The sequence below is a fragment of the Spodoptera frugiperda genome, chromosome 28, assembly GCF_023101765.2.
Source record: "Spodoptera frugiperda isolate SF20-4 chromosome 28, AGI-APGP_CSIRO_Sfru_2.0, whole genome shotgun sequence".
In the NCBI taxonomy this organism is placed as follows: domain Eukaryota; kingdom Metazoa; phylum Arthropoda; class Insecta; order Lepidoptera; family Noctuidae; genus Spodoptera; species Spodoptera frugiperda.
The window spans coordinates 11170691-11198105 of record NC_064239.1 but is presented as its reverse complement, the minus strand read 5'-3'; the positions used below and the strand labels follow the sequence as shown (position 1 = coordinate 11198105).

General features: G+C 34.4%; 1 protein-coding gene across 13 annotated transcripts in view; it reads right to left on the bottom strand.

The window, feature by feature from the left end:
- The window catches only part of LOC118265585 (CUGBP Elav-like family member 1), a 405267-nt gene that overhangs the window by 338542 nt on the left and 39310 nt on the right, over positions 1-27415 (bottom strand). For 7 of the 13 annotated variants that reach the window (XM_050705791.1, XM_050705796.1, XM_050705801.1 and 4 more), the window contains exon 3: positions 9002-9068. In XM_050705791.1, coding sequence (XP_050561748.1) covers positions 9002-9054 — 53 coding nt within the window. In that variant the 5' untranslated portion in view covers positions 9055-9068. Of the gene's footprint in view, positions 1-9001; positions 9069-21808; positions 21842-27415 lie in introns of those variants that run through there. The other 6 variants (XM_050705784.1, XM_050705782.1, XM_050705788.1 and 3 more) reach the window with 1 other exon arrangement.

Below are 27415 nucleotides of genomic sequence, written 5' to 3'. Positions count from 1 at the left end.
GTTTTCAGTATTGCATTTTTCAGACTTGGAAAGACTTGAAAATAGAGGCGGTAAAGAAAATTGAAGACTGTTTCTTTTTTTAAATAAAGTTTTATTTCTCAATTCTATTACATACAAAAGTTTTATTTCTTTTTTTAAATAAAGTTTTATTTCTATTTCTCAATATTCAGAGTCTCTTATAATAAGTGTGAAGTAGAAGTAGTAGTTCATTCTTGTGCATGTGTATTATGACAATTTTGTGCAATTCGGACTAACGAATAATAATAAATTAAAAATAAAATAATTACCAATGAAAGCCTTTGGGATATTAAAAGAATACAAGATTCGGTACAACTTTTTTTTTGGAATACATTAAACGTACTCGTAATGCTGTCAAATATAGATTAAACGAATATATTAAAAAAAATATAAAAGACGCACACAAGAAATCCTCATTAACCCTATAACTTCAATGAAGGATAAAAGAGACCCCATTCTATTATTAAATTTATAAAACGACGCAACTTATTTTTAGCATAGGGAACCGAGAAAAGTGATTTGTATTATGGCGGTCAAGAGGTTAAAAAGGAGCGACGATGTTAGGGCCCCTTTTCTCTGCTGTAATACTCTTTACATGTGGGTTGGTGAATTATCTTTTGTTGGGTATTTTGTATTCTATGTTTTACGATTTAAGTGGAGAAGACAAAATCTGTGGCTTAAGACAACGTGCGGGTTCGAAACCTACCAACGGCAAAGTACCAATGTGACTTTTCCGAGTTATATGTACTTTCTAAGCATATTTAGACACCACTGACTAACGGTGAAGGAAAACATCGTGAGGAAACCTGGAAATACAATTAGTCCAGTCAATTTAGGAATTCACCTCGGAATTCGAGATACCCAGCTGTAATTTTGTATATACAGTGAAACCTCGTTAAGTGAGACAGCCAAGGGACCTTCAAATTGGTATCACTTATAGAGGTATTCCACTAACCCAGTGTCTCAGATAACCAGGTATAAATGAATATTTGTCTCATTTACAGAAGGTTCCATTAATGGAGTCACCTCCATATGGGTTATTTTACATAAAGAAATTTTCTTAAATAAAACAATGTGTTATGTGCACATTATAAATGAATAAGAATAAGTAAATCAACAAACAAAACGATGTTGTCTCAGTTACTGAGGTTTATGCATTAAAATTCACTTGCTGTCTCAGTTATAGAGGTAACTAAGATGATAAATCGAAAGAACGAATCCCAGATATAGAGGGTTGTTTGTCCCACTAATAGAGGTAATTCAGTACCAATGGGTAGGGACCTCAGTATGAGTTCCATTTGTGGAGGTTTCTCACTTATCCAGGTCCCACTTAACCAAGTTTCACTGTACTTGTATATTGACCCCCTAAAACTTGTCTCAAAACCTACATATGGTAGGGTGTAAGCAACCCTTAAAATTCAGGGTCAAAGGGCCCAAAAATCGTTTTTTTGCGGTTTTTTCGAAATACCTCATTTCCTATGGGTTTTTGGTAATTGTATTCAATAGCAATATTGTAGAATACAAAATTGTCTACAACTTTTGTCTAAACTTTTTTTCATACGGTGAACCGTTTTCGAGATAGAGGGCGGAGAGCGCGCGGTCACTGCATCTCTTCAAAAAGTTTTTTTTTCGTCTAACCTATCCGTGATGGTTGTCTATGTGTAGGACATAAAAAATACGTCATGGTTCCTAAAACCATTTTTCGTCAAAATTAGTCGTTTGAAAGATAGACGCTTCCAAAGTGGAAAAATGAGGTCTATAGAATGTGTCCTGCCCCCTAACTTTTAAAATAAGTTAGTAAGAAAACTAAAAAAAATATATGCTGTAGATTTTAATGAAAACTTTCAACGAAAATTGCCGTTTGAACGAGATATCATAATTAGTTTTTAAGAATTGATACATTTTTAATAAAAACACACCTAATTTTCCACTTTCTCAATTGTTTTAATCAATTCTTAAAAACTGAATACAATTACCAAAAACCCATAGGAAATAAGATATTCCGAAAAAACCGCAAAAAAACGATTTTTGGGCCCTTTGGCCCTGAATTTTAAGGGTTGCTTACACCCTACCATATGTAGGTTTTGAGACAAGTTTTAGGGGGATCAATATACAAGTATATACAAAATTACAGCTGGGTATCTCGCATTCCGAGATTCTTACCTAATTTAACCTTATTTGACTGGACTAAATCTCTAATTATAAGTTTGAAATCGGTAACCCGCATTGAGCAAGCGTGGTGATTAATGCTCAAACCTTCTCCGCGCGGAAGAGACCTTTGGTCAGCAGTGGCCACTTATAAGCAGATGATGTGTGTGTAAACATAATTTGATTAATATTTCGATTACGTGTATTACAAAATATATATCCTATTTGTTACAAATAAACTCCATTAAACACTAGATTTAATTAATCCCTAACATCTTTAACAAAGGTGAACATAATTAAATACATAAACAACTCGGAAAACTTTACTTCTTAACAAAGAATAGAGTTATTTAAAAACCGCCTCTATTCCCAACAGGATAAGACCTATATTCACAAACACAGCCAGATTTACACATGATAACATAAACAATACAATCTTTACCTTTAATCAGAACTACACACCTTAATATCTTATGTAAACAAAATACATTTACTAACACATTGTCTGTACATTGGCCCACAAACCGGCGTTAATTGAAAACTGTCCCAACATCGGCTTTAGGTTATGCCTTGATTTTAATATTAGATAACATTGACGGCCACAGTCTTTGGCGAAGGCTTTATGCCAGATTAGTTGATAGTCCGGTCGTGGTTTTACTTACTGTGTTAATCCTTTCTAGAAGTACAAGTACATAGATATACTATAGTAGTATAAATGCTTTCCTGGTGGTTATTTTGCCACAAGTTTATCAATGAATTGAGCCAAATAACATGCAAAGTCAAAGTCAAAATTATTTATTTCAATTAATCCAGGAAGGTAGTTTTGAACGTCAAAGTAAATGTAATAATGTTAAAAATGTCTGTCTGTCAGTCAGTCCTCTAGTGAGTATTTGATCGTTTCAAAGTGTAGATTCCTATCGAGAAGAACGAGCAAGAAACTCCCATGCATTTGAAGAGATCAATATCTTGTGTAACATTGGAAAAGCCTAATATGGGCAATGATGCTAATGATCTTAAAAAGTTACTTGAAAAGATACATTGAGACTGCTGAGCTAACCATTGAGTCGATCCCTGAGATTGCCCAAAATCAGGTCTTTTATTATATTTCATTTTAAGACACATAATGAGAAATCCCTTAACTGATTAAGTAATAATTTTTCATAAAAAATATTTTGTTTCAAGTACATTTTAAACAAACAGCAACAATATTCTTTTACAAAACACACACCACAAAATAACTTCCAAAAGACAATTCAGCGAAACCCAAAGCCACATACTTAATGATCTTCACCTCATGTTTTATTAAAACCTCATGCAACCAAGACGGTTTTGTTCGGCCGCAAATAATGCCATCTTCGCGAATGTTCGCATCGCAAAGTTTCAATTGAAACGTCACGATAACGAATAACAATAGTCTTCTATGTTGAGCGGCAGTTTGTATTGAGAACGTAGTTTCTGACAACTTTTTGTATCAACTGTTCGTAGGATCGTATTAGTTTTCATGTTGATTTAGTGGCCGTGTTGTACCGCGCTGTCATATGCTAAAACTAACGTTCACAACTTTTATGAATGTCAATGTGACGATCTTTGTGTTTGTCGAGTGTGGGAAAAAGTTATTTAGAACTGCCTTTGAAGTGTATTATTTTGTTGTCAAACTTGGTATATCAAGTGGATGTTTACTATAAGTATGTAAATAAATTACTATCATCATGACCGTACTTGCCACAAAATGTCTTCTGGTGAATACAGACCTTTACCAATGTCTCCTGGATCGGCCCGTTGGAAACGATCTGCATATAGTTGCACCCTATTCCCTTGATCAAGTCACTTGTCTTCGTTAGTGTATTTAACAAAATTAGCAAGCAAAAAGTATTCGGCTATCTTTGAAGGTCCCAAAATCTTTTCTTAAAGAAACAGCTTCCAAAACAAACAAAGCGTGTCTACAAATTTTCCACTCCATTTTCTATTAGCGAACAAAAACAAAAATAAAACTATTTTCTCAAAAGAAAATCCGATTCCCGTCAAAACACAAGTCTGGGAAGCACCGTCAAAGTTAACACTTAATGGTTATCGAGGGAAAATATTAAGAGAGGGAGTCAATGCCAACTTAAGGTGAACGCAGACTAAACTCCAGACAAACTGCGATTGAGTCGCTTTGAAATTGTTACATTTAAAAACGCTTCTACAGCACTCGTTTTCAATACTACGATCAAATTGTATTTTAAATGCTCTGAACTGAGTCCTTCGTATAAATACACACAAACGAAAATATTTTAGACCTTTTACTTGAAATAGATTAACAAGATCAATGAGAAGACAATCGTTTGTATTAAAGTTGACCGTTACAATTACCATGCGTGAATATTGGTGAAATGATTAAAGAATAAAGTGGTAAAGGGTATGCCAGCCAGAATCCTGTCATTTGGCGTTTTATTGTCTTTATCTACTTCTATGGTAGATAGGCGTGACAATATAATCAATATATTTATGTAGATGACGTTCTCACTATTCGTGTTATACGTCCAGGAGCAAAATCGCAAGTCGCACAAATGAAAAAAATATCACCGACTTACTTCAATCTTTATTGACCGTCTGCTGTAGTTACAGAGATCGCGAGCACCTAATCAAGGCCCAGGTAATTCTAACGGCCGTAGAGAGCAGCTGATTGGTTATCGATCCAAGGCATCCTTGCCGTCTAAAGATAGTTTCTGTTGTCTGATGGACGCCTAGACTTGCAATCTTAGGATTTTATTCTGGTATAGTTTTGCTGGCTGGCGGATTGTATAGTAATTGTGGGGTTTTAATTTTGTTTATCGTTCGTCCTTTTAAAGTGGGACTTAACTTACTAAAATTTGTGTTAAGCATGCAAGTATTTTTGGAAAGGCACATTTATGGTAATCTTTGTATATCTTTTTTAGATCGACGCCGAAGTTAAATTAAGGGAATCTTCAGATTCTAGGATTCATAAAACATTACTTAATACAACTTCACAACTTTTTAATAAAATAAAATTGTAAAACATGTAATACACGCCTTAAATTTTTGGTACGTCGTCTTTATCTGTCGTCAAACAAACAGGTCAAGCTAAATAAAACCGATCACTAAAGTATAATCAAGCTAATCTAAGCTACATCTACTTTTACTCTTAAATAAAGAAAAAAATAACGAAACCATATTATAAAAACAAGCTGAATAATTTTAGTACTTTGATCAAATAGCTATTTATACAAAATACTGCTGAAGCGAGGAGTTCTGATTAATAGGCCAGCGAACAATGATCTTACGCATGAAGTTACCCACAGCGAGGCGTAGTATTAATACCTGACGTATGTGAAACGCTGAAGCGAGGCAAAGTAAACACTACGTTGTAACAAATTGAACTACATCTTGGCCTTTTTAAGGATTTGTATTTGAGGTCTTTTTTCTAAAATGGGTTCCATACTTATTTTCAAATAGCCAAGTTCTAAGTTATTTTTAGTTTTCCTCTTAATAATTTCCCTGGCAGAGGCGTCTGTTCAGTATAATTATGTCTAGGGTGTGATATAAAAATGATAATTCATTTTAAACAACCCTTAAACTCCTAACCCCCAAAAGGCCAGCAACCGCTTACCGATTGCTTATAAGGTGATTCGTCTGCTCGTTTGCCGACTTATACGATAAAAAAAAAACTACAGACATTTAAGCAATAACCAAAATTTTTACAATACTTGCAATAATAGAATCAAACAAAAGTAAGTTAATAATTTTGGAGCACTCTTGAGCACCAATTTATGTCATGGGTATCTATTTAAATAGACCAATCAAAATAAAAAGACACTCTAAATCTTGTTCAGTAAAGTCTCTTATCGCTTAGAGAATGTTTAGGCAGTATAGGGCCATAATATTAGAGCTGTGGCCTGATGTATCGCATTGGCCACAAGTTAACACACGGACGCTCTCGGCGACACCACACCATCAGCTCTTTCAACCATGCTGTAACTTGTGGCCTTATAGTCAGCTGCTAGATATAAGCTGTTCCTAAATTATAACAGGGTTTTAATGTTAAACTTTTTGAACATCTTAGGGTGTTTTTCCATAGGAGATGTGCTATGCGTTACTGTGGATGCGTTTGGTGCACATAGTTTAGCTTAGGCTATGTTTTAATATGGATGTGTGCTATAGATTTTTATACCAATCATATTCATTGGTGCACATAGTTTAGCCTGGTGGAAAAGAACTTAACTAGGCTATGTTTTTATATGGATGTGTGCTATGGATGGCTTTCCTACTATCGATATATTGCATACTTGAGCTGCGCATCTTCTTCGCACAGCTACATATCTTAATATCGGTGGCAACCGTCACATAATTTCACAGCTTTTTAACATATCTACATAGCACATCTCTGGTAGAAAAGCACCCTTACACAGAAAAAATGCAATAAATGTTAGTAGAAGACAGATTATCGTGGTTTATGAGAAATGGTAACGCTGTCAACATGCAAAGTCGGATTTTGATGTGACATCACCAAAACTGAAATGCTGAAAGTATAAACTAAAGACATTAGCCATTCTCGAAAAATAACGCAGAGGTAATTGAATTATAAATCATTACCAATCACATAAACAATCACACTGATCATTCTTTTGTCGAAATAATAATTATACTAATATTTATACAAAACACACTATACTTTAAATTACCTTTAAAAACAAGTATATCAAAAATTGCCAGTTTCAACGTAAACAGTTAAAATCTTCACTCAATGTCTGTCTACTTTATGTTTAGAGGAGGCTACAACTACGTGCTACGGCGTAGCACTAATGGCAGCCGTCAGCTACGCGGCTACGAGTAGCTACGTACACTAAAACTTTTATAACATCTTGAAATGGTTTCAGTATTTTATAAGTCACAGATAATGTGAGAGTCGGTTTATGTTATAATATAAATGTTATGACATGTTAGATAACTGTCAATGGAATATCTCCAAAATAGTTTTGAAACCTATTAAGAACTATTATCACAATCATAATCAACACTTAGCTTAGAAGAATATAAGAGCTTTGTGTTATGATTTTTTTTATTTGAGGGGAGATAATTATCTAATGACTTCTCCTGCCTTGAAGCGAAAGGAAGTGCCAGATTCTTACCGACTAAAAACCATCCCGTTCCTAGTCCTACTCTTCGAACCGTAGCCCCGATAACCCGCTAGGTAGGCCAGAGCTCCGGATCGGGCATTAGCTCTATTGGGCCTTATCTGTTATGATCTGCTCTTTAAGCGTGACTTGGAGAACGCGACGCGCCGTTTTTTGTCATGGTAACACTTAAAATTAACACAAATAAAAGAAACGTTTATTGGCTATTCAGAATCCCCTTCCTCCAAGGGTTTGTTTAGCAGAATACGTCTTCCCATTTATAATTATAAATCAATTACAATAAAAAATGACGCAATCATAGATCACAAATAACACGAAAGTAAATCAAACGCTTTATCTCTTAACTAGCTAATAAATAAACAAACCCTTTCAAATCACTTAAACGCCGAACAACTATAGCTGTAAATAACACTTATTGAATAAACAAACACATTATCAATGTCCGAGAACCGAACTGACGGCCCAAAAGGTCGTAGTACATAATACATTTGTTACACACGAATCATATTCCCGACAATATCATTTCGTGAGTCGACGTAGCATGAAATACGCCCTGAGTGACTCGGCACAAGACGCCGACACTAAAAACGATGGGTATGTGCTGTATTGATAGCTATACTATGCTAGTTTTGTTGCTATAAAATATTATGTAGATAATGACTTTTTAAACGGTACGGTCCACAAGGATGTGCGATGACGCTTTACCATAGTTTTTTTTTTTTTTTTTTTTTTGAGGGGGGATAATCATCCAATGACTTTTCTCGCCTTGGGCGAGGAGAGAGGGAGTGTCAGACTCTTACTGACTAAAAACCACCCCGTTCCTTCTCCTGCCTTTCGAGCCGGAGCCCCGGTAAACCCGCTAGGTTGTCCGCAGCTCCGGACGCTTTACCATAGTGGTCTCGAGCTTCAGTATTATGGAATCGAATTCAAAAACAAGAATCCTGTAAAAGTATCTTAATTAATTTAATGATGTATTCAATGGTTTTCTGTCATTTGTTAAACATCAAGATTGCTCATTGTTTTATCAAAAAATAATGCAATCGCATACTAGTAAAATAAAAAGAGTCAAAAATATATTTTGCAAATTGTACAAAAACACGTTAGTACATAGGTATAGGTATTGACACCATTTAAACGAAACGGCTTTTTAAATTACTCATTAAAAGCCCTATCTTATCTTTATCTACGCCACAATCACCGCCAACTCGTCCTTTCGGAAACGAACCTTTTTGGTTGTAATATTTCATCCCCCTGCACCCCTCAAATCATGAAACTTCTTTTACAGTGATTTGATGATATTGCACTTTGACGAACGCCCGGGCCGAAAGAATACACGTTAGAAAAAAAAAAGAAAAACAAGATGGATGACTGTAGCGAATGAATGGAGGCAGATTGGAGGGTCCTTGAGACCTTACAAGCATATGTTCAAGAGTTGCTGATATGTATTTTTTTTCAAGCTTTCATGTTGATTAAAATGCTATTGTTAGAAGTCTTCATTGTATTTTTTACGATTGATATTTCAATGCGATGCAGCAGCGTATTGTAGTTATTGATGTGAGTAAAAAATAATATTTTTATTTTATTGTAATGATTGAATGTGTTTTAATATATTTTTATGTCAGTTATAAATATAAAAATATATTTCGTTTCGTTCATTTTTTTATTATCGAGATAAAATGCGAATATTTCATTGTACTCACCTGTCAGTTCCACCGGCCATTGCCTTGTAGTCTTGTATATCCATGTCGCCCATGTACTGAGAAAAATCTGAAAACAATAATAGCACTAATTTAGAAAATGCCCACTGAAATAAAATTTGTGATATATAAAGTATTGATATTTTTCTTCAAAAACGTTGTCCCACACTAGGATTGTCTCCTGTGTCGTTGGTGCTTTTACAAATGTACAAGTTCACATACACATGACACCCAGAACTGAAACAATTTTTGGATCACACAAAGAGTTTCTCCGTGCGAGAATCGAACCCATACGTTGCCAGCCGGTTACCCAGCCACCGCGCCAACTATGCAGTCAATATATTTCTTATTTACCTGCAAGATAAAGGTAGAGGCAGTACACAATTATGTTTTTCACATAAAAATTCGATCATTATTATTTATGTCGAAATTGCGTTCGCTCATAACGAGGAAATGAGGACATGATGTCTTCAAGGTGACAATAACGCAATATTCATTGACATGACATTAATTTATGCTAAAAATTTTCCCGTTCCTTTCCAGCCAGAATTCAACAACAAAAAAAAAGACATTTTATATTTACTTCCATACAAAAACAAAACAAACGCTGCCCATCATCATATAAATCAAAGCAAAATCTACGAGACGAATTCCGAATTATTAATAACGAAAACGATTTTCGACATCAATTGGCGGCCCTCTGCGAAATTCGTCGCAATTTTGTATTCGGACCACGTGGTACACCCTTCGACGCGGCGGATGAGGGGGTAGGGGGGGGTAGTACGACAAATCACGCGCACACTCTGGCCAAGCCACTAAATGAATATTGACATCCCACTAGCTAACGGGTTGAATTGATAATCGGTCGGTGATGATAGAGTATTTTGTTAGTTTAGTATGAACTCAATTCTGTGACCATATTTTAGATAGTGGGGTTTGGGTAAAATAATAATCATAAAATGTCGTAAATCGTTTCAGACTTGCTAGTCTTAAATTTTATTGTGTGTGTAATTTTGTCGATACGTTTTTAACTTTTGATTGCATAGTTGGTGTAGTGGTTGGATAACTGGCTGCCACGCAACGTGTAGCGGGTTCGATTCCCGCACGAAGTAACCCTTTATGTGATCCACAAATTGGTAGTTCGGGTCTGGGTGTCATGTGTATGTGAACTTGTATGTTTGTGACTCCCACGACATAGGAGAAAATTCTAGAGTAGGGCAATGTTCTTTTTTAACTTAGTATTTACCAAAACTCAGTAGGTACTATCATCCTTCTAAATAAAATTAAATCTTTGTCCTAAGTTGACATTTCAAAGTAACCAATTTGAATTTGTCTTAAATCATTTAGCTTAAAGTAAATACTGAAACAAGTTTTACTAAGACACATTTATTTATACAGAAATATTTTCACAAAGTTAAACTTGAGAGTATAGGAACTTTATTCCCAACGGCACAGCAATTTAGTATCGCAAGTATTCGCCTAAGATTAGTTAGTCGCTTGGGGGAAATAGCTCATTTCGGTAATACTTAGGCAATGATGCTATATTACTTAATACAAAACAGCAACACTAATACTGCTTTTAATACAGAAACGATATTAATTTAAAGAGAGATTTATTTTCATATAGTAAATAATTATATATAATTGATATGGCAATAGGCTCACCCCCTATTACATGGGACTTATAACATAAATGGTGGAAAGTGGGTGTACATTGTATAGTGGCATTACGTGCCATAATGTGCATCTCTGCCTATCCCTTCGGGGATAAAAGGCGTGACGTTGCATAGATATTTATTTTCCCTGAAACCTAGGTACAATGATTTAAAGAAACTTTCCTAGCACCTAAAAAATAATTAGCCTCAACATTTCAAACAAAAATAACAATGAAACAAAAAGGTGACAAGTACAACGTTCCAAAAAACCCCTCCAAAATTATTTAAGCATGATGAATATCGGAAAAATTCTCCTCCTGCCTTCACCTGTCCAATTATAAATCCACAACGCTGCGTAACAATGGCAAGCGCTCGCCACTCCGCTAAAATTGAAGCAGATTGCGCCATCTATCTTATATATTTTTCATAATTTCCAAGTAAATAATTTTGTCCATTCCTCAGAGATAATGGAGGGAGGGAGTGGGAGGAAGAAAGAAGAAGGGGGGTTAATGAATGGCACAGATTTTGCATAATTAAAAAGGGGTGCTCCAGATGATTGCTTATTTCTATGACTAATGGTGCTGTTGACAAGCGACGGTTTTGACTCCGTATCGTAATATTGCGTCGTCTTAAAGAAATTCGTGGCAGGCTTGGAATACTTTTGATAAATGTCTAATGGACGGACAAAATGGAGAGCCTCCGTGGTTTTAGGCAAGACGAAGATACTGTGACGTTTTGTTTATTTTTTAAGACCTCCGTGGAATAAGGTGGCAGGTTTAATTTCCTAAAGCGATACTTCGAGGTGATGTTAATCTTCTCGGTCAGGTAAGGAGAATAAAGCTTTGGTATAAAAGTGCTTTAAAACTTTTGAATGCCAATAAAAGTAACAATGGTCTTAAAGTCTGTGTTAATTAATTAATCTTCAGAATCTTTAACTATAGTTCGTCACAAACAATTATACCTAATTATTTTTAATTTAAACTCAACTACGAATATTGTAAACTACTTTCGCGCGTTTTCACCCGCTCTGCGTGGCTTCTTTTGATCATAGCATGATGTTAGGAACGGGTGGTTTTTAGTCAGTAAGAGTCTGACACTCCTCCCGCCTCGCCCAATAGTCATTGGATGATTTTCCCCCGTCAAAAAAAAAGCATGATGTTTTATAACCACTAAAAGAATTAATTAATTCGGACCAAGTAGTTCCAGAGTTTAATGCGTTCAAACAAAGAGACTTTTTAGTTTTATATTTTTCAGTATCAGTATAGATAACAATTATTTTCATGAAGTTTACTTGTTATAAAGTAAATAATAAGCGTAAAAGCCGTATTTGCTGGTAATATCTAAATATAGCCAAGTTTACTTTTAACTCGATTTCCTTGTTTTTCTTGGGAAATAACATTCTTAGTATTGATAGACAAACATTAGGAAAAGCCTCCAAAGTAATTATATGTAAAAAGAAAGTTTACAAGTAGATAGATATTTCTTGTTGTTGTTGTTTAAGAACAGCTTAACTTAGACTTTATGCTAAACAAAGTTAGGCCAATAAGAAACTCGCCAAGTTTCCTTTTAAAAATAAAAATACAGGTATTTTGTTTCCGTGTCAACGAGTACCTCCCACTGGCGATATAAATAGAAAGATGTGATTTATTGTATTTCAGTTATAACTGTATATTTATCCAAAACCATTTTTAAAAAATATAAATTTTACCATACGTCAGGAGTTTGACTTAACAACGACGACTGTTTTTTTTTTTCAATTGCTGCATATTGAGATTTTCTCATGTTTTGTGGATACGTTTACAAACATACAAGTTCATATACACATGACAATCATACCTAAAACAATAATTTTTAGATTACGCAAAGAGTTGCTCCGTGCGGGAATCAAATCTGGTACAAGTTATACGGCAGCCGGTTGCCCAAATACCGCGTCAACCATGCAGTCAGATATTATGTCAGTTGCATGAACATTCTGTCAGAAACCGATCCGTACACACAGATTATGTTATTAGGTGGGTTAGTGGGTTATTATTTATGAGCGATAAAACCATACAATAAAACCAACAACCATTTTAAAATCAATACTATCATCACTACCTCTGTTTTTCATTTAATTCTTAGCTTAAAATGAAATAAACAACGTTTCTCAAAGTCTCCAATTTTATGACAATCCCCAATCTTAGTCGACAGTCACTTCTAATTCCTTCCACTGGGATCGCGGCATCGCTACATACTTTCGCAGAAATCGCAGAGCTAAATGGAGCATAGACGTTTCTCTTATTCGAACCAGGGCCCATGGGAAACGGCCTACTCAAACTTTTGGTTGAAAAAGTGCTTTATTTATGGCGTGAGTGTTATGTAAGTGGGCCTGTATGGCGTGTTTATGACTTGTTATGGCCTGAAAGCTTTTAAAAAGGAACATTTTTTTTGGAGATAATGCAGTTTATGATGTTAGGGGTTGTGACTTCAGGCTTTGGATGTTTTCCAGAGGTTCCGATAAGGTAAATAATTATGACCTCTAAGCTGAAATCTAGACCATAGTTGGGTCATTAGAAACGTGCGATCTGTTTGTTATAACGAATTTTTCAGTCCAATCAGATCTTTCGCTCACACTTGTGTGAGTTGTACGGTATTGTCACATTCTTTTGCCGTATCAGTTATCTATATATTAAAACGTGATGCAAAAACTTTGGACCTCTTTTTACGATAATTGCGCGGAAGTAGGAGCATAAAATTTGGTACACTTATAGTTTATGTGTAGGAGAAGTACAGAACGCTAATATTTTTCAAAAATAATGCTTATAAAGTACATTAAATCAATAAATAAAACATTACACACACATGCATAGTATCTGATCGTATTTGACAAAACGTCAAAATCGATAGACATTGCGATGATATTCTCACGTCTCATATGAAAAGAGTTTTATAAAAGAGTTTGAGTTAAATAAAAATTATCCTTCAACATACGTTAAGTGATATTGTAAATTAAATCATATATGGTCGAATTTCGGCCACTTGGCGACCACTAGTAATTTATTATTATATTAATTAAAAATCAAGGTTATTTCGCGTAAATTAATGGAGAAAAGTTCTACTAGTTTTGACGCAGCGACGTCGCTTAGCCTACTACGACGTCGCCGCGTCTGCGCACACTGCTCATAATGTAGAGTCACTCTGTGACTCTCTGTGTAGTAGAGCTTTTCTCCATTTATTTACGTGAGTAAACCGTGATTTTTAGTTAATTTAACATGTATTTTTATTATCTAATATCCTAATGGGCAGCAATCACAAACAATACATTATAATGATAAAAACTGATGGCAACTATACATCATTTCATATTTGACGTACTACAATTAAATAATTAACAAAACTGTGCTCATATAATGATAACTCATTTAACAGTCATTACACACATAAAGTATATAAGATATCCAAAATGATAATCACATATATAACCACGCATCACAACAAAAAAAGAATGCCTTCATAACAAACCGTCTCTTTGTTAAAACGTTTTTAATGTTCCTCAGAATTTCAACTTAATGGCCCAATCTATTTCGCCCATAATATACACTGTCGATGAATAATGACGTTCCCGAAATTTATTTTCTCATCATTTTGACATGAAGTTATTACTTTAAACGCTCCAAGTAAACAGAAGCTCTTTAATACATCGCTCAAACTATTTGTCTCGAGTACTTTGCTGCTAAAATATAAAATGTCAGTTACAAATCTTTTTAGCCACAGCTTGAGTAACGTATTAAGTGTTTTGGAGATGAAAAAATAAACAATTTTTGTTTCATTTCGTATTAGTCATTAGTGTTACGTGGCTATAATTTTGTTGCTCATTTGCTGAATGATTTAAGTGTTTTCAATTGATTACTTTATTATTTATTTATTGGCTGGCTCATAGTTAAATGGTTTTATTTAATAGTTCACTGTCACTGATGGCTTTTTTTAAACGGGCAACAGGATTTTCTTGTTTGTCGTGGGTGCGTTTAAAAATATACAAGTTCACTTACATATGACACCTTTAGCGAGAATTGGTGGATTGTGGGAATCGAACCTGCATACAGGTGCAGTTATATTATATGTATGTTGACTTATTCTAACGATTTTTTTATTATAGTACATTATTATGATATGAATTTGCAAGTTTGAAATGGTCGTAAGGCCGAGTGCAATATAAATTAAAATCACTAGGTTATGTTGAAAAAATAATTTAAAAAATAATTAATTTCTATAAATAATTAGTCCGCTTGTCCGCGCGAAATCTAGTCCATAAACTTACCTGTCACATTTTTTCATCCATTGTGTCAGTTTATTGTTCGTATTCTGTTAGCTAACTCATAATTTATTAAAAAGCATTGTTCAATATCACGATGAAACATTTATTTATTTAGCTACAAATCTTTATTTTATATTCACTTATTTATTTAATGTCAGCCTTATACTCAATCAATTTAACTCCATTTATTATATTTGAAACGACGCCGCGACGCTTTATCAATCACTTTACAAAAAGACTCGAAGCAATCAATTGTATTTTTTTATTTTATTGACAATATGGCAGCCGTCTTTATCTCATCATATTTTACCGCGTGTTCTTTATTAAGTTAAGACTTTCGAAATTCGAATTATCAAATGTACCTTTTCAGGTGGCCGCAGAATTACGCCAGTTGGATCCGTGGCGTTCAAACTTTCCAAATTCTCCCTACGTTTTCTTAACGAAATTGTTTTCTTTTTCACACCGAGCTCCAAAGAAATTTTACTCGAGTGAAATGTGCCCCTTTATAAATTGCAAAGCAGCGGCACGGATAACTTTTGTAACGATGTTCGCGTCAACTCGAAAAATTGCCAATTGACAATTTAGGGGATAATTTGTGAAGAAAATTATTTTTAGGCTCCAATGTAGCGAATATTGTAGCTTTTATTGTGGGTAAACAAAGATAATGGCGCTGCCGTAGAAAATGAGGAAGTAAGGTTGGAAATTTCGCTTTTAAATTAATGGGAAATAAAGTGGCTTATAAAAAATACCTTTTTATTTTAAAATCCAATATTATTTTCCTTGATACTTAATTACAGATGTTCACGATTAAACATTTTTTTCGGAAATTATATTGACTATCTTGCCACTTCCGCGTGCTTTTACCCGCTCTATAGCCTTATAACTTTCCTCTAAAAATTGACTATCAAGCACAATAATTGTAATGAAATTTAGACTATTAGTTTTGGAGATTAATGAATAAAAATTCTGGCGTTTAAATAAACAAACAAGGCTCAGCTTTATACAATAATAAAGTATAGGATACAGGATAGATTACGTTAAATTCAGTTTAACAGTCTTTACGAAACTGCCATGAGATGTAATGTTATAATGCAACATACTCAAAACACATTTTCAAAATCATTATTCTATTCTAAAACACAAAGAAACTATTGCATTGGTAATGCAATTAACCAGTCATCAGTCTCTTTCATCTATCACAGCATCACAGTCCCTAGTCATGTTTATAACGACGCAAAATGGGATCCCCTACAACGTATTATAGTGACATTAGGACATATATGAAGATTATTTGTTTGGGAACGAATGCTCTCTGAGATTACGAACAAAATGATTTTTATTAGGGTGTCGGAATAGATCCATATATTGTAGTAAACGTGAAAAATGGGGGTGTTTTGGAGAGAGCACAGAATATATGTAAATGGTTTCGAAATGTTTATGATATTTTTTGGGTAGTTAGTTATAAAAATAGGCGAGCTATGTCCCTAATGTTACTTAGACGACTTGACGAATATATGGTTATTTTGAAAGGGTTACTTTAAGTTTTTTGTTTTAAGATTAAGTGTGGGAGAGCCATGCTTTGGCTTCCAATGGGCTTGCTCGATCAGAGTAATACTATGGCCGCAGAGAAAACCAACGCGAATCAACACTTGCGTTGTGTTTCGTTGTGTGAGTGAGATTACCGGAGGTCTAACCCCGTCCCAATTTTCTCAATTCCCAAATAACCCTTAAATTCCTCACCTCCAAAAGGCAACGAACTCCAATCGCCTTTGGTGTTTCGGGTGTCCATGGCCGGCGATGATTGCTTATCATAAGGTGATCCGTCTGCTCGGCTTGTACTTGTACCATAAAAGATGTGAAATAGTAACAGCTCTTAAAATCCCATTTAAATAATACTAATATCCCTAACATTTAAACCTTTTTAAAAGAAAAAGTACTTTACTTAACAAATTACACAATAACACTTTACCTAACCTTATAACCATGACTCATTTCTCCGAAACTTCAGATATACCCATTCTCCTACACGGCGATTGTTCCGTATCGTACCTTGGGGTTCCCTTCGCGGGCTATATTTCTTGATCCCCTGTCCAAAACACAATATGGGAGTGTTGTTAATCTTTTTATGTCCACTGCATTATTTTACGTGGGCTTCGCTGTTATTTAAGGTGCTTAGGTAGAATTTTCTTGGATTTTTCTTTAGTATAAAAGGTTAACGCTAGTGTATGGGATCTTTGTGAATTATGGATATAGATATTTTGGATTTATGTTTTATTTTTTTGTAGGTCTGAACGGTTTGTGCTTTGTTGTATTTTAAGGTATTTTTTATGGAATAGGTGGCAAACGAGCAGGTGGGTCACCTGATGGTAAGCGATCAGCGCCGCCCATGGACACCCGCAACACCAGTGGAGACACAGTCTTTTAAAAAGGATTAATCTCATTTCTTGAAGGTTCGATGGTCGTATCGGTTCGGACATAACGCCAACGACAGTTCATTTCACAATTTTGCTATGCGAGGCAAACAGTTTTGAAGAAGCGCACAGTTGTGGCCTGTATTGTATTATGTTTAAGATTAGAATTTGTATTTTGTTTCTAATTTAAGAATATGATTGGTGAAAATACAGTAAAATACCAATTGAAAAACTAAGTAAATTTTTCGTTACAAATGGAAATACCTATGAATAAATACAATGCAGATATCAGTATTAATACCTACATATATGGATACACAGGTGAAGCCAACAATTTATATTTCATATCATAGAAAAAATCTAGCTTCATTCATTCTAGCTTTTCTAGTTTGCCCCATATGTAGACTAAAAATATGACAGCGATATTTCATGTAACTAAAACTTTAAAATATATTCACCTTTGTTTGAAACTGGTAAACAATGGATTCAGGGCATCTGTTTGATAAAAAATATGCACGGTGGGTTATTTTCCAGGACTTTTTTATGACACAAGGTAAACGAGCAGACGGATCACCTGATGTTTTAGCAATCGCCGCCGCCCTAGGACCCCCGAAACTACTAGAGGCGTTACAAGAGCATTGCCGGCATTTTGGGGGTTAGGAATGAGTTAACGGGGAATCAAGGATTAGGAAGATTGGGATGGGGGTGTAATTTGGCATCCGGTAACATCAAACAACGCACGTTTGTTTCACGTCACTTTACTGTGAGACCATGGTATCACTCCGTTCAAGCCGACCTATTTTCTATTCAGTATTCATGCCGAAGCATGGCTCTCCCACACAGTTATAAATGATTGCATGCACATTTCATACATACCTATACCCAGATTTTCGTAATTAGGTACCATAATTATGTAGATGACTGAGGAATTTCCAAACTCAGGAAACGTCTTATCAGTACAGCAGTACCAGTGAGCATTTAACTCGATTCTACACTCTATGACATGTGGAAAACAGATTGAATTCCGATGCACACGACACCAAACACATCTAATAAAATTCAAAACATTTTTACCAAGACAGCCAACTCCACATTTTACGAACACAAACACAACAAAAACCGTCGAAGACATTCGAAAACTTTAAAAATTAAAGTATCAAAGAGTAGTTAAACAGAGAAACCATTAATTCATAATGGGAGGTGATAATAACAAAGTCGTGAAACTTGTGACTTCGGTGCTGAAAACTTGCTGAAAACTCGTGAAAGGTAAATAAGTACCTGGTGGTGAAAATCTGACGCGGTTGGAAATAAACGGTGTGATGTGGCTGACAGATGTGTCAATCAGATGTTAAAAGGAGGGGAGGATACAGAATATTATTTTATTAATTTGGAAAATATTTGGTGATTGCCTTATTGGTCGAGTGGTTGTAAATGTAACTTCCTAGGAGTAGTATCGGGTTCGACTGTCAGATAGAACTATTTTGATATGCTATATGTATACTATAACGGTGGTAAGGCAGGGATCCTTATGACTTAGAAAAGTCAAACTTAACCATTTACAAAACAACCAATGAAAGAACCTCTGCATCATGAGGGAAATAATATTACATGTATGTTTGATATAGATTTCTTTACAACTCACACATAACTTAAGATTTTCTCAAACAATCAACACTATAGTATCTAAACAAAAAATTTCGCAAATTCCGTCCACAAAGCCGACTTTAAAATAAACAATGCAATCAGAATGCATAACACAAGACTCGAATTAACTTTCCCAAGTTTACTGTCTTCAATTTCGAAGAGTTTCGACAGAACGCCCCGAGAAAGTGCAAGCCCCTTCGATTTGTATTCAACAGGGAACCCTCCACGTGCCCCAAAATTTTTAAAATTCTACCTTAAAGGAATCAAAAACTGTCGGAACATTTACGGCGACCTCAAATAAGAACGGTGACGGTATTCAAACAAGTTTTTGAATACGTGTGACGTGTGAATACGTGTGTCGTTAATAATAAAATAATAAATAAATAATGTCACGCCATTTATCCCCGAAGGGGTAGGCAGAGGACCACAACACGGCACGTAATGCCGCTACACAATGTACATACGTCTACTTTTCACCATTTGTATTACAAGTCCCAAATAATAGGGGGTGAGTCTATTGCCATACACATTTCCAGACTCCGTGATGTTGCTGAGAAATTTTCGATAAACCCAATATTTTGCTCGACCCGGGAATCGAACCCGAACCCCCTTGTCCGGCAATCGCACTTGCGACCACTTGACCAACGAGGCAGGTCAAGTTTTTGAAGACCTAATAGAATGAAGAAAACTGGTAAGTCTCTCTCACCAGCAGATTGAGACAAATAGACTAGATTTATCATGTTTCAGCTGTATTTTTATCACTGTCTGTCATCTTATGGAAGACAAATGTCAGACAGAGATAGAAGTTGAGTAACATCTCCACTCAAAGATTGCGTTATTTATGACAACCTCTTTGTTTTGCACACCTATATCAAAAGTATCCATTCATGTCTAATCGTGAGTTTTTGGAGCTTACAACTTTTCCATTATGGGAAAATGACAGTGATTTTTTATATACAAAGTGAAATAAAAAATGGAAGTCAACTTTAGTATTAGTAACAAGTGCTACGAGTATGAGCCAAATGCCATTTAGCATTCATATGCACAGTAGAAAACTAAATTGTATGGGATTGAAGTAAAATTTGTCACTTGTCACTGTATCCCAACATATTAAGTTTTCTACTCTTCTGTAAACAACCCCTTAAGTGATATTTGGTTAGAGGCAATAATAGCATCGTCATGAACATAATCAGCCTGTTTCTATATCAATCTTAATTTATAAATGCTAATGTTTATAAGTATGTTCGTTACGCAAATACGTCAAAATAAATGAAGGGATTGGGATGAAAATTGGAACAGGGGAAGGTTATAGTCTGGAATAACACATAGGATACTTTTTATCCCAAAAGACCGCGGTCAAAACCGTTGACAGAAGCTAGTAACGTATATTGTAACCTGAATTCCACTACCTCTTCTCTGCAAAAGCTGTTTTAAATTACATTCACCAATACGAACCAACTAAAAGCCCCCAACCAACCTTCGCATCTCCAAACTCCCAATAATATATTTTAGTGTTCTGTCACACAATTCTCACCCTCGAAACGGCAAGAAAAAATCAACGCAAAAGTGAATTTCCAACAGTTACATTAGCATAAAGACGGTGCGAACTGTAATCATTGCTTGGGCGCATCGTGACTGGAATGCTGAACGAAGACTGTTCTGTTCACCTAAGACGAGGTCGTCATTTCTTTTGTAATTTATTTGATAATTTCTTTTGGGGTTCGTGGTTGAGGAGTTTTGTGGTGATCGGTGGTTTTTATTGTGTGGTGTGGGACAGTTATATTTGTTTTATTTTTCGGTAAGGGTTCGGAGAGCTAATCAAAACAAAAAGAAAATATTTTTAATACAAAAATAAACTAGCCTGCTACACGTTTCAACTAAGTAATTTAAAATTTGTTAGGGTATGACCAGGGTATGACCTGACTTGGGTAATAGAATACTTTTAATATCATGGCAACGCAGGCGAAGCCGCTGATAGAATCTAGTTTTTAAAAACCATAAGTTTTCAGTGTTATGTTCTGGTGCCATACTAATTGTTATAAATATTTCACGACCATTAAATTCAAAGTGAAGTTACATCCATAACGAACACATCCACAAACAGACTACTTATCTAAGTAAAAAGTTATATTCTACAAATCAAATCAAATCCATTCAAAGTTTCCTCAAAACCAACAAAACTCCATTTTAGTTTCATACACTTTTAGAGTGCTTTAAAATTTTGGAAATAAAAGTGTAGTACTTACTGTGTAAGAGACATCTTCGAGCAAAAATTCTTAGAGAACCACAAGTTATTTAAGTAATTCTGCGACGACTATGCTTTTAGGAAATACTATTTCAATTCAACTTTTCTTTTAGTGTATTTATTTAGAGTAGTAAGTTTCACAAGACTGTACAATAAGTACTTACATTACTTGATTATTAATAACATTAAAATATGCATGGAAATATGTCCTTAATGTTTAAAAGTGTTTTATTGTAAGAAAGTTGATGTTAAAGCATCATTTATAATTAATTAATTATAATTAAATAAAAAAAATGTACTTATTTACTTCAAGCTGCTATAAAAACAAACGCTTCTAAATATATAATAATATTTTAAGTTAGTATAACATTACTAAATGATCACTGTCTTGGTCTTTACGTCATAAACGCAAAATACTTTGTAATCAATAATGATAACTACTATTTTAATAAATAATTGATAACTTCACAAAATCTAATCAAAACATGTATCAAAATCAAAATCTAATCTAAACTGATCCAATAACACATAATTACACTAATAAGAAGAGAATTCAAATACCTAATTGGGTTCCAGGCATCAAATACATTTCGTCTGAAACAAATAATATACAAATAATTAAAATGGAAATAATATATCCACCAGTATTCGCTCGTCCCTATTATAATGGATTTTTACCAGTTAGGTTAAATAGGTGTCAGCTCACACCTTTAAGGTATTTTCTGCAATGACTTCTCCCACCTTGGGTGAAGTGAGAGAGAGTATCAGACTCTTACTGACCAAAAACCACCCAGTTTCTACTCCTATTATTTGAGCTGGAGCCCCTGTAAACTCGCTATGTAATCCATAGCTTCGAGTCGAACCTGCGGTGATTAGCCCATTTGTGGTGGTCTGATTCTTTGAGATGACTAATAAGATTGTTTGGTATGTATTGTATATAATGTGTGCCCATAGACAGTGTAATACATAAAGATTAACATACATATGTAATTTTATGTAAAATCTCCATCGGGAAGACCCATAAAATACCAATCGATTGCATTGAATCGTTACAAATTAAACTGTCGTACCTACGTCACACGGTATCCATGTCCACATACTAGTGACACGCGTGGCGTTTCTTGCGTTGCGGTGTGAAATAAATTGGGATGTAGGTATGTTTGTGGGTCATGGTACTGATTATGGGATTAAGGGTAGCAATTGACATGTGATAGATATCTTTTTAATTGTAAAGTTGTTGGATGTTAGTATTATTTCGTTGAGTTTTATTTTTATTACAAAAAAAAGAATCAGTATCATTGTAAATTATTTCGAACTGGTCTTATCTTTTCTATTATTCTGAAGTGTTGTTTCTAAACCTAACCTAAATTCATTGTGGTGCTTTTTCGAGCTGTAGATACTACTATGACCGCTATCCTACGAAAATGTAATAGCTAAGCTATGTAGCTGTGTCGACGGTTTCCACTGATGCTAAGCTCGACTATGTAATGTATCGATAATGGGGAAGCTATCCATAGCAGACATCTATAGCAAATGCATCTTCAAACATCGCTTAACTGTGGCCATTTCCACCAGTACTATGCTGCAGTAGCATAACACATCTCCGGTAGAAAAGCACCCTAAATTTTATTTAAACCTTTTTTAATTTTCTTAACATCAATATACCTATAATTTTTACACCGTTTTCAACTATTTACATTCAATAAAATACTCTATTTATTTCCTTTGGCACACATTCAACTTGTAACTACTCTTTACACAACGATAAAAAACTTCTATTTAAACAAAACGTACCATAAAATACACGTTCGTTAAAAACGCAATATTTTTAACCAAATACATACATAGAAAATCGTTGGAATTAATTGGTTTCCATGAAACGATGTTAAGCTTGTAATAAATATCTTCTAATTGGTTGTGTCGTGCATTAAGCCCTGCAATCCCGGTGACATCGACTGACGTACAGACTGACAGGCATTATCGTCTTGTATTAGATGTAAAGATTTATTGATAATGTCTTCAAGATGATAGCTGTAGCATTTTTGGTTGATAATAGTTTAATGAGTGGGTGAATTAAGGTGATATTGTTTTATTTTTTGAAGCGTTGCCCCAAGTGAGGTTGCTCTCCTGTGTCTTGAGTGCGTTAATAAACATATAATTTATTTAGACACCCAGACTAAAAACAAATTATTTAATTTTGTGATTCATACAAAGAATTGCTCACTGCGAGAATCGAACCCACTACACGTTGCGTGGCAGCTGGTTGTCCATCCACCGCGTTAACGGTGCAGCTTTGCTATTAGTTTCTATGAGTAATAATTTCGTGTCAATTTTGTTATTGAGTGGTTTTGAGTCGATTAACAAAAGATGTTTTATTTATTAAAGCTAACTATTGCTTTAATACGCCTTTTTATACACAGAGGTACTCTTATACTAGCTTTTTTGTAAGAATCAAAATGGCAATAATACAATTAACTAACAATGCTAAAGAAATCATACAATACTGCGTTATCCAATTACTTTCTTAATACATTATTACTCAAACACAATGAACTTTCCACATAAGTAAGTTTCATCATACTAAAAAGCCACTGACCCCATTGCAGACAAAAAAAAACATAGCAAAAAGATATTGGTTAACCTATCAACCTTTTAAGCATAAGACCTTTTTTATTCCAAGAAAAAAAAACTGATTCGTCCCATCAATTTTTTTGCTCATAATAATACAGAGTCTCCTCTATTCCTTATCATTCGTTATACAATAGTTTTATAGAAACCCAGTCATAGATATTAGGGGGGTATATTCCCCTAAAAAGGTTGACCAATCCTTTGTCGTAGAATTCCAATATCGGATGAATGTATAGAATTCAGTTCTATAGGGGATGGCCTATTCATGTTCCGTATTGCAAGTACGGTTAGAAAAATTATATTTTATATTTTGCAAAAAAAAAATTTTTTTTTTAAAACTATTGATATTGGCTTTGATGAAAAAAAAATACAGTTCCGTATAGTATATATACCACACTAATATTTGGCTTAGCTAATCGCCAAACCGCATTAAACAAGCGCGATGATTAATGCTCAAAACTTCTCCTTGCGAGAGAAAGACTTTGATCAGCAGTGGCCACTGAAGTGGACACTGTTGATGTGTGAACTAACATTGACATTAAAATTACTACTAACCGTTATAAATACTTGAGTCATTTAATGATAACTAAACCAAATTCTTTTTTACCGGGGCTCCTGTTTTTTAAGTCTGGTGTCGATATATATATTTTTTTAATTTTGTCCGCCTGTCACGCTGAAACTACTAGATGGATATTGTTGAAATCTATACTAATATTATAAAGCTGAAGAGTTTGTTTGTTTGATTGTTTGTTTGTTTGAACGCGCTAATCTCCGGAACTACTAGTCCGATTAGAATAATTCGTCTTAAATAGCGCATTTATCGAGGAAGGTTGTAGGTTATAAAACATCATGCTACTATCAATAGGAACCGAGCAAAGCGGGTAAAACCGCGCGGAAACAGCTAGTTTGGTATACAGACAGGGTATGAGCTGACTAAGTAGGATAAGACTCAGTAGGAGTCCTGTGGGATAAAAAGTATTCTATCATTCAAATAGAATAATTTGTAATACAAGTAAAATCGCTGGCAGAAGCTAATTAATAAATAGTATTTATTTACAATCCGTCAATTTGCAAAACATTAAAACCAATACATAACTGAATAAAAAAAATTGCAAATAATATGGAACATTTACATGCTGACGGTAGTTATAGTGAAAGAATCTGACCCATGGTATTGTGAAGCCCTCGAAAGGATGATTATTAATTTGTCTACCATAATACATTACTCGTTATTAATTGGTATCAGCTATTTGGCTTCAGATGAATTATTATTGTTTGGGAAATTCTTAAAGCTACGCTCATCGTTGGAATGTTTTGTTAGTTTTTTAATATAATTTATTTGCTATGAACATAGTTTGAATTTTTAATCGACTTCAAAATAGTATGTTCTCAGTTTAACCTGTCTCAACCTGAACAGATTTTGATGCGGTTTTTAGCTTAGTATTTTTCAGATTTAAGAGGTTTTAGGTATCGATATTACCTGACTTTAAAATGGAAGCGTTAAAGAAAATTGAAACCAGTTCCCGTTTTTACAAAAAATCTTTAATGAGACTTTTGTATTACAATACGAGTTAAATCGGTTTCCACTGTTTAAAATAATGTGTTTATTTATTTGTTTTTCTTGAAGTGGTAAAATTTTATAATTTAAGTGTGTCTTAAATAGTAAAGTTAAGAGGTAACAGTGTAATTTAGTCGACAATATTTTGTCTATCAAAGTAAAATCTAATAACTAGTGAATTCAAAATTCGTTTGTATTTGTGCTTTAATAAGGATCACTTTTCCTTAACTAATTAAGTATTTATTCAGTTAAAACTTATCGTCTAACTAACTCAGAGGGCATTGGAAGACATCTTCAGTAGAAACCACAAAGTACAATTTTGTGCTTTAGTACACGGCAATAGGGTTGGCACACACACTAGTAAGTTAAGTAACTGACTTGCAAACGAGATACTTTCAACCCCTGTCTATTATCGCTGCAAAATAAGCCTTATGTCATGTTATAACAGCTCATCAATTTAAATAACTCCATCAAAGAGTGCTTAATTCAAAGCATTTTTCAAGCTCACGACTTTATTAAAAAGCCCTCGATTTAAAGACCGAAGAGATAAACCTTATACACTCTCACCCCTTTTCTTTCCCTATTTCAATAGCTCCAATCTTATCACATCTTGACTTCGGTACAAACGAGTGCAACATCAAAATGTCCGCCCCTAATCAAGTTTGAAGCAGTTCAAACCGGTTAATGCTGGTTCGTACACCCCATCTATTATGTTGTGCCATCTACCCTTCAAAAATCCTTGGTAACGGTCGTTTAAAATTTCCAAAGGTGTATTGATTTCTGCCTACCCCTCGATGCTTAGTGAGGGTTGAGATATAGGGTGCGTCGTCAATAGTCAATATGGTATTGGGTTGGGGACGACTATCGCAGCAAATAATCTAAGTATAACTATAGCATTATCTGTAACACGTGCTGTTTGAAGTGTTTATTTTATTATCTGCGGGACGTAACGCTTATCTGTTACGCCTTCATTTTGTTACATTCTCATGTGGGATGACGCAATGAATTTTACTTTAAGTAATTTGTTGTTTGTTTTTTAGTTCAAATTATATTGTATTTTATTCATGTAATACAACAAATATATTTAAAACTAGGGGAAACCACGAAATCTGATTCAACTTAAAAAAATCTGCGTATCTTTGTTCTTACACAAGAATTTCCTAATAATAACAAAAAAAGAATTAACAAAAACGCGTGTAACTGTTCCCGAGATTTGCGCTTAGTATATTAATTGAAGACATACCAATAAGATCTATATAAATTTAATCGATTTCGTTAAACTAGTTTACATTGATTGCCATATTTATATACAAATTTATTTTTTTGTAACAAAAAAAAATGCACAAAACAAAACTCTTAATTAAAAAAAAAACCTATTTGTTATACCAAATCAATTACCGAACCCTCAGAACCAGACCTCACACCCGATTAGACACTCTTTTAACCACAAAATATAAACAGAGAAAGGCTAAACACAAATGTCTTGGGGCAACTGTAGCCCTTAAAACCTTAAAAAAAGGACTACACAAGTACAATGAGTCAGTGTATGAACCAAACAAGTGCACTGAGGCGGGAAATTGATTCAAAAATATACCGTCAAATTGAATTGGAGTGATACGTCCCGAAAAGATTGGACCGTAACCCTGCACATGTATTTTTTTATGTAAAAAATGACTCAGCATAAAATGTGCAGGGGAAATGCGCTTTTAAAAGGGCCTATGACAATTTAGGGCTTATACTAGAAGAGTGGAAAGAAATGAGTCTAAGTCGACTCCGGTTGACAAGTCCATACATCAAAGTAAGTTTTGTCTCTCAGACTTTTAGAACAAGAAAACAAGCCCATGAGACAATCATAATCATAACTGTAAATCAAATACATAGCAGAAAAACAGATATACTAAAAAAAAAAAATACAACAAATTATAATATTACAAATGTGAAAGTTTGTTTGTTTGGATGTATGGATGTTTGTCCGTCAATCA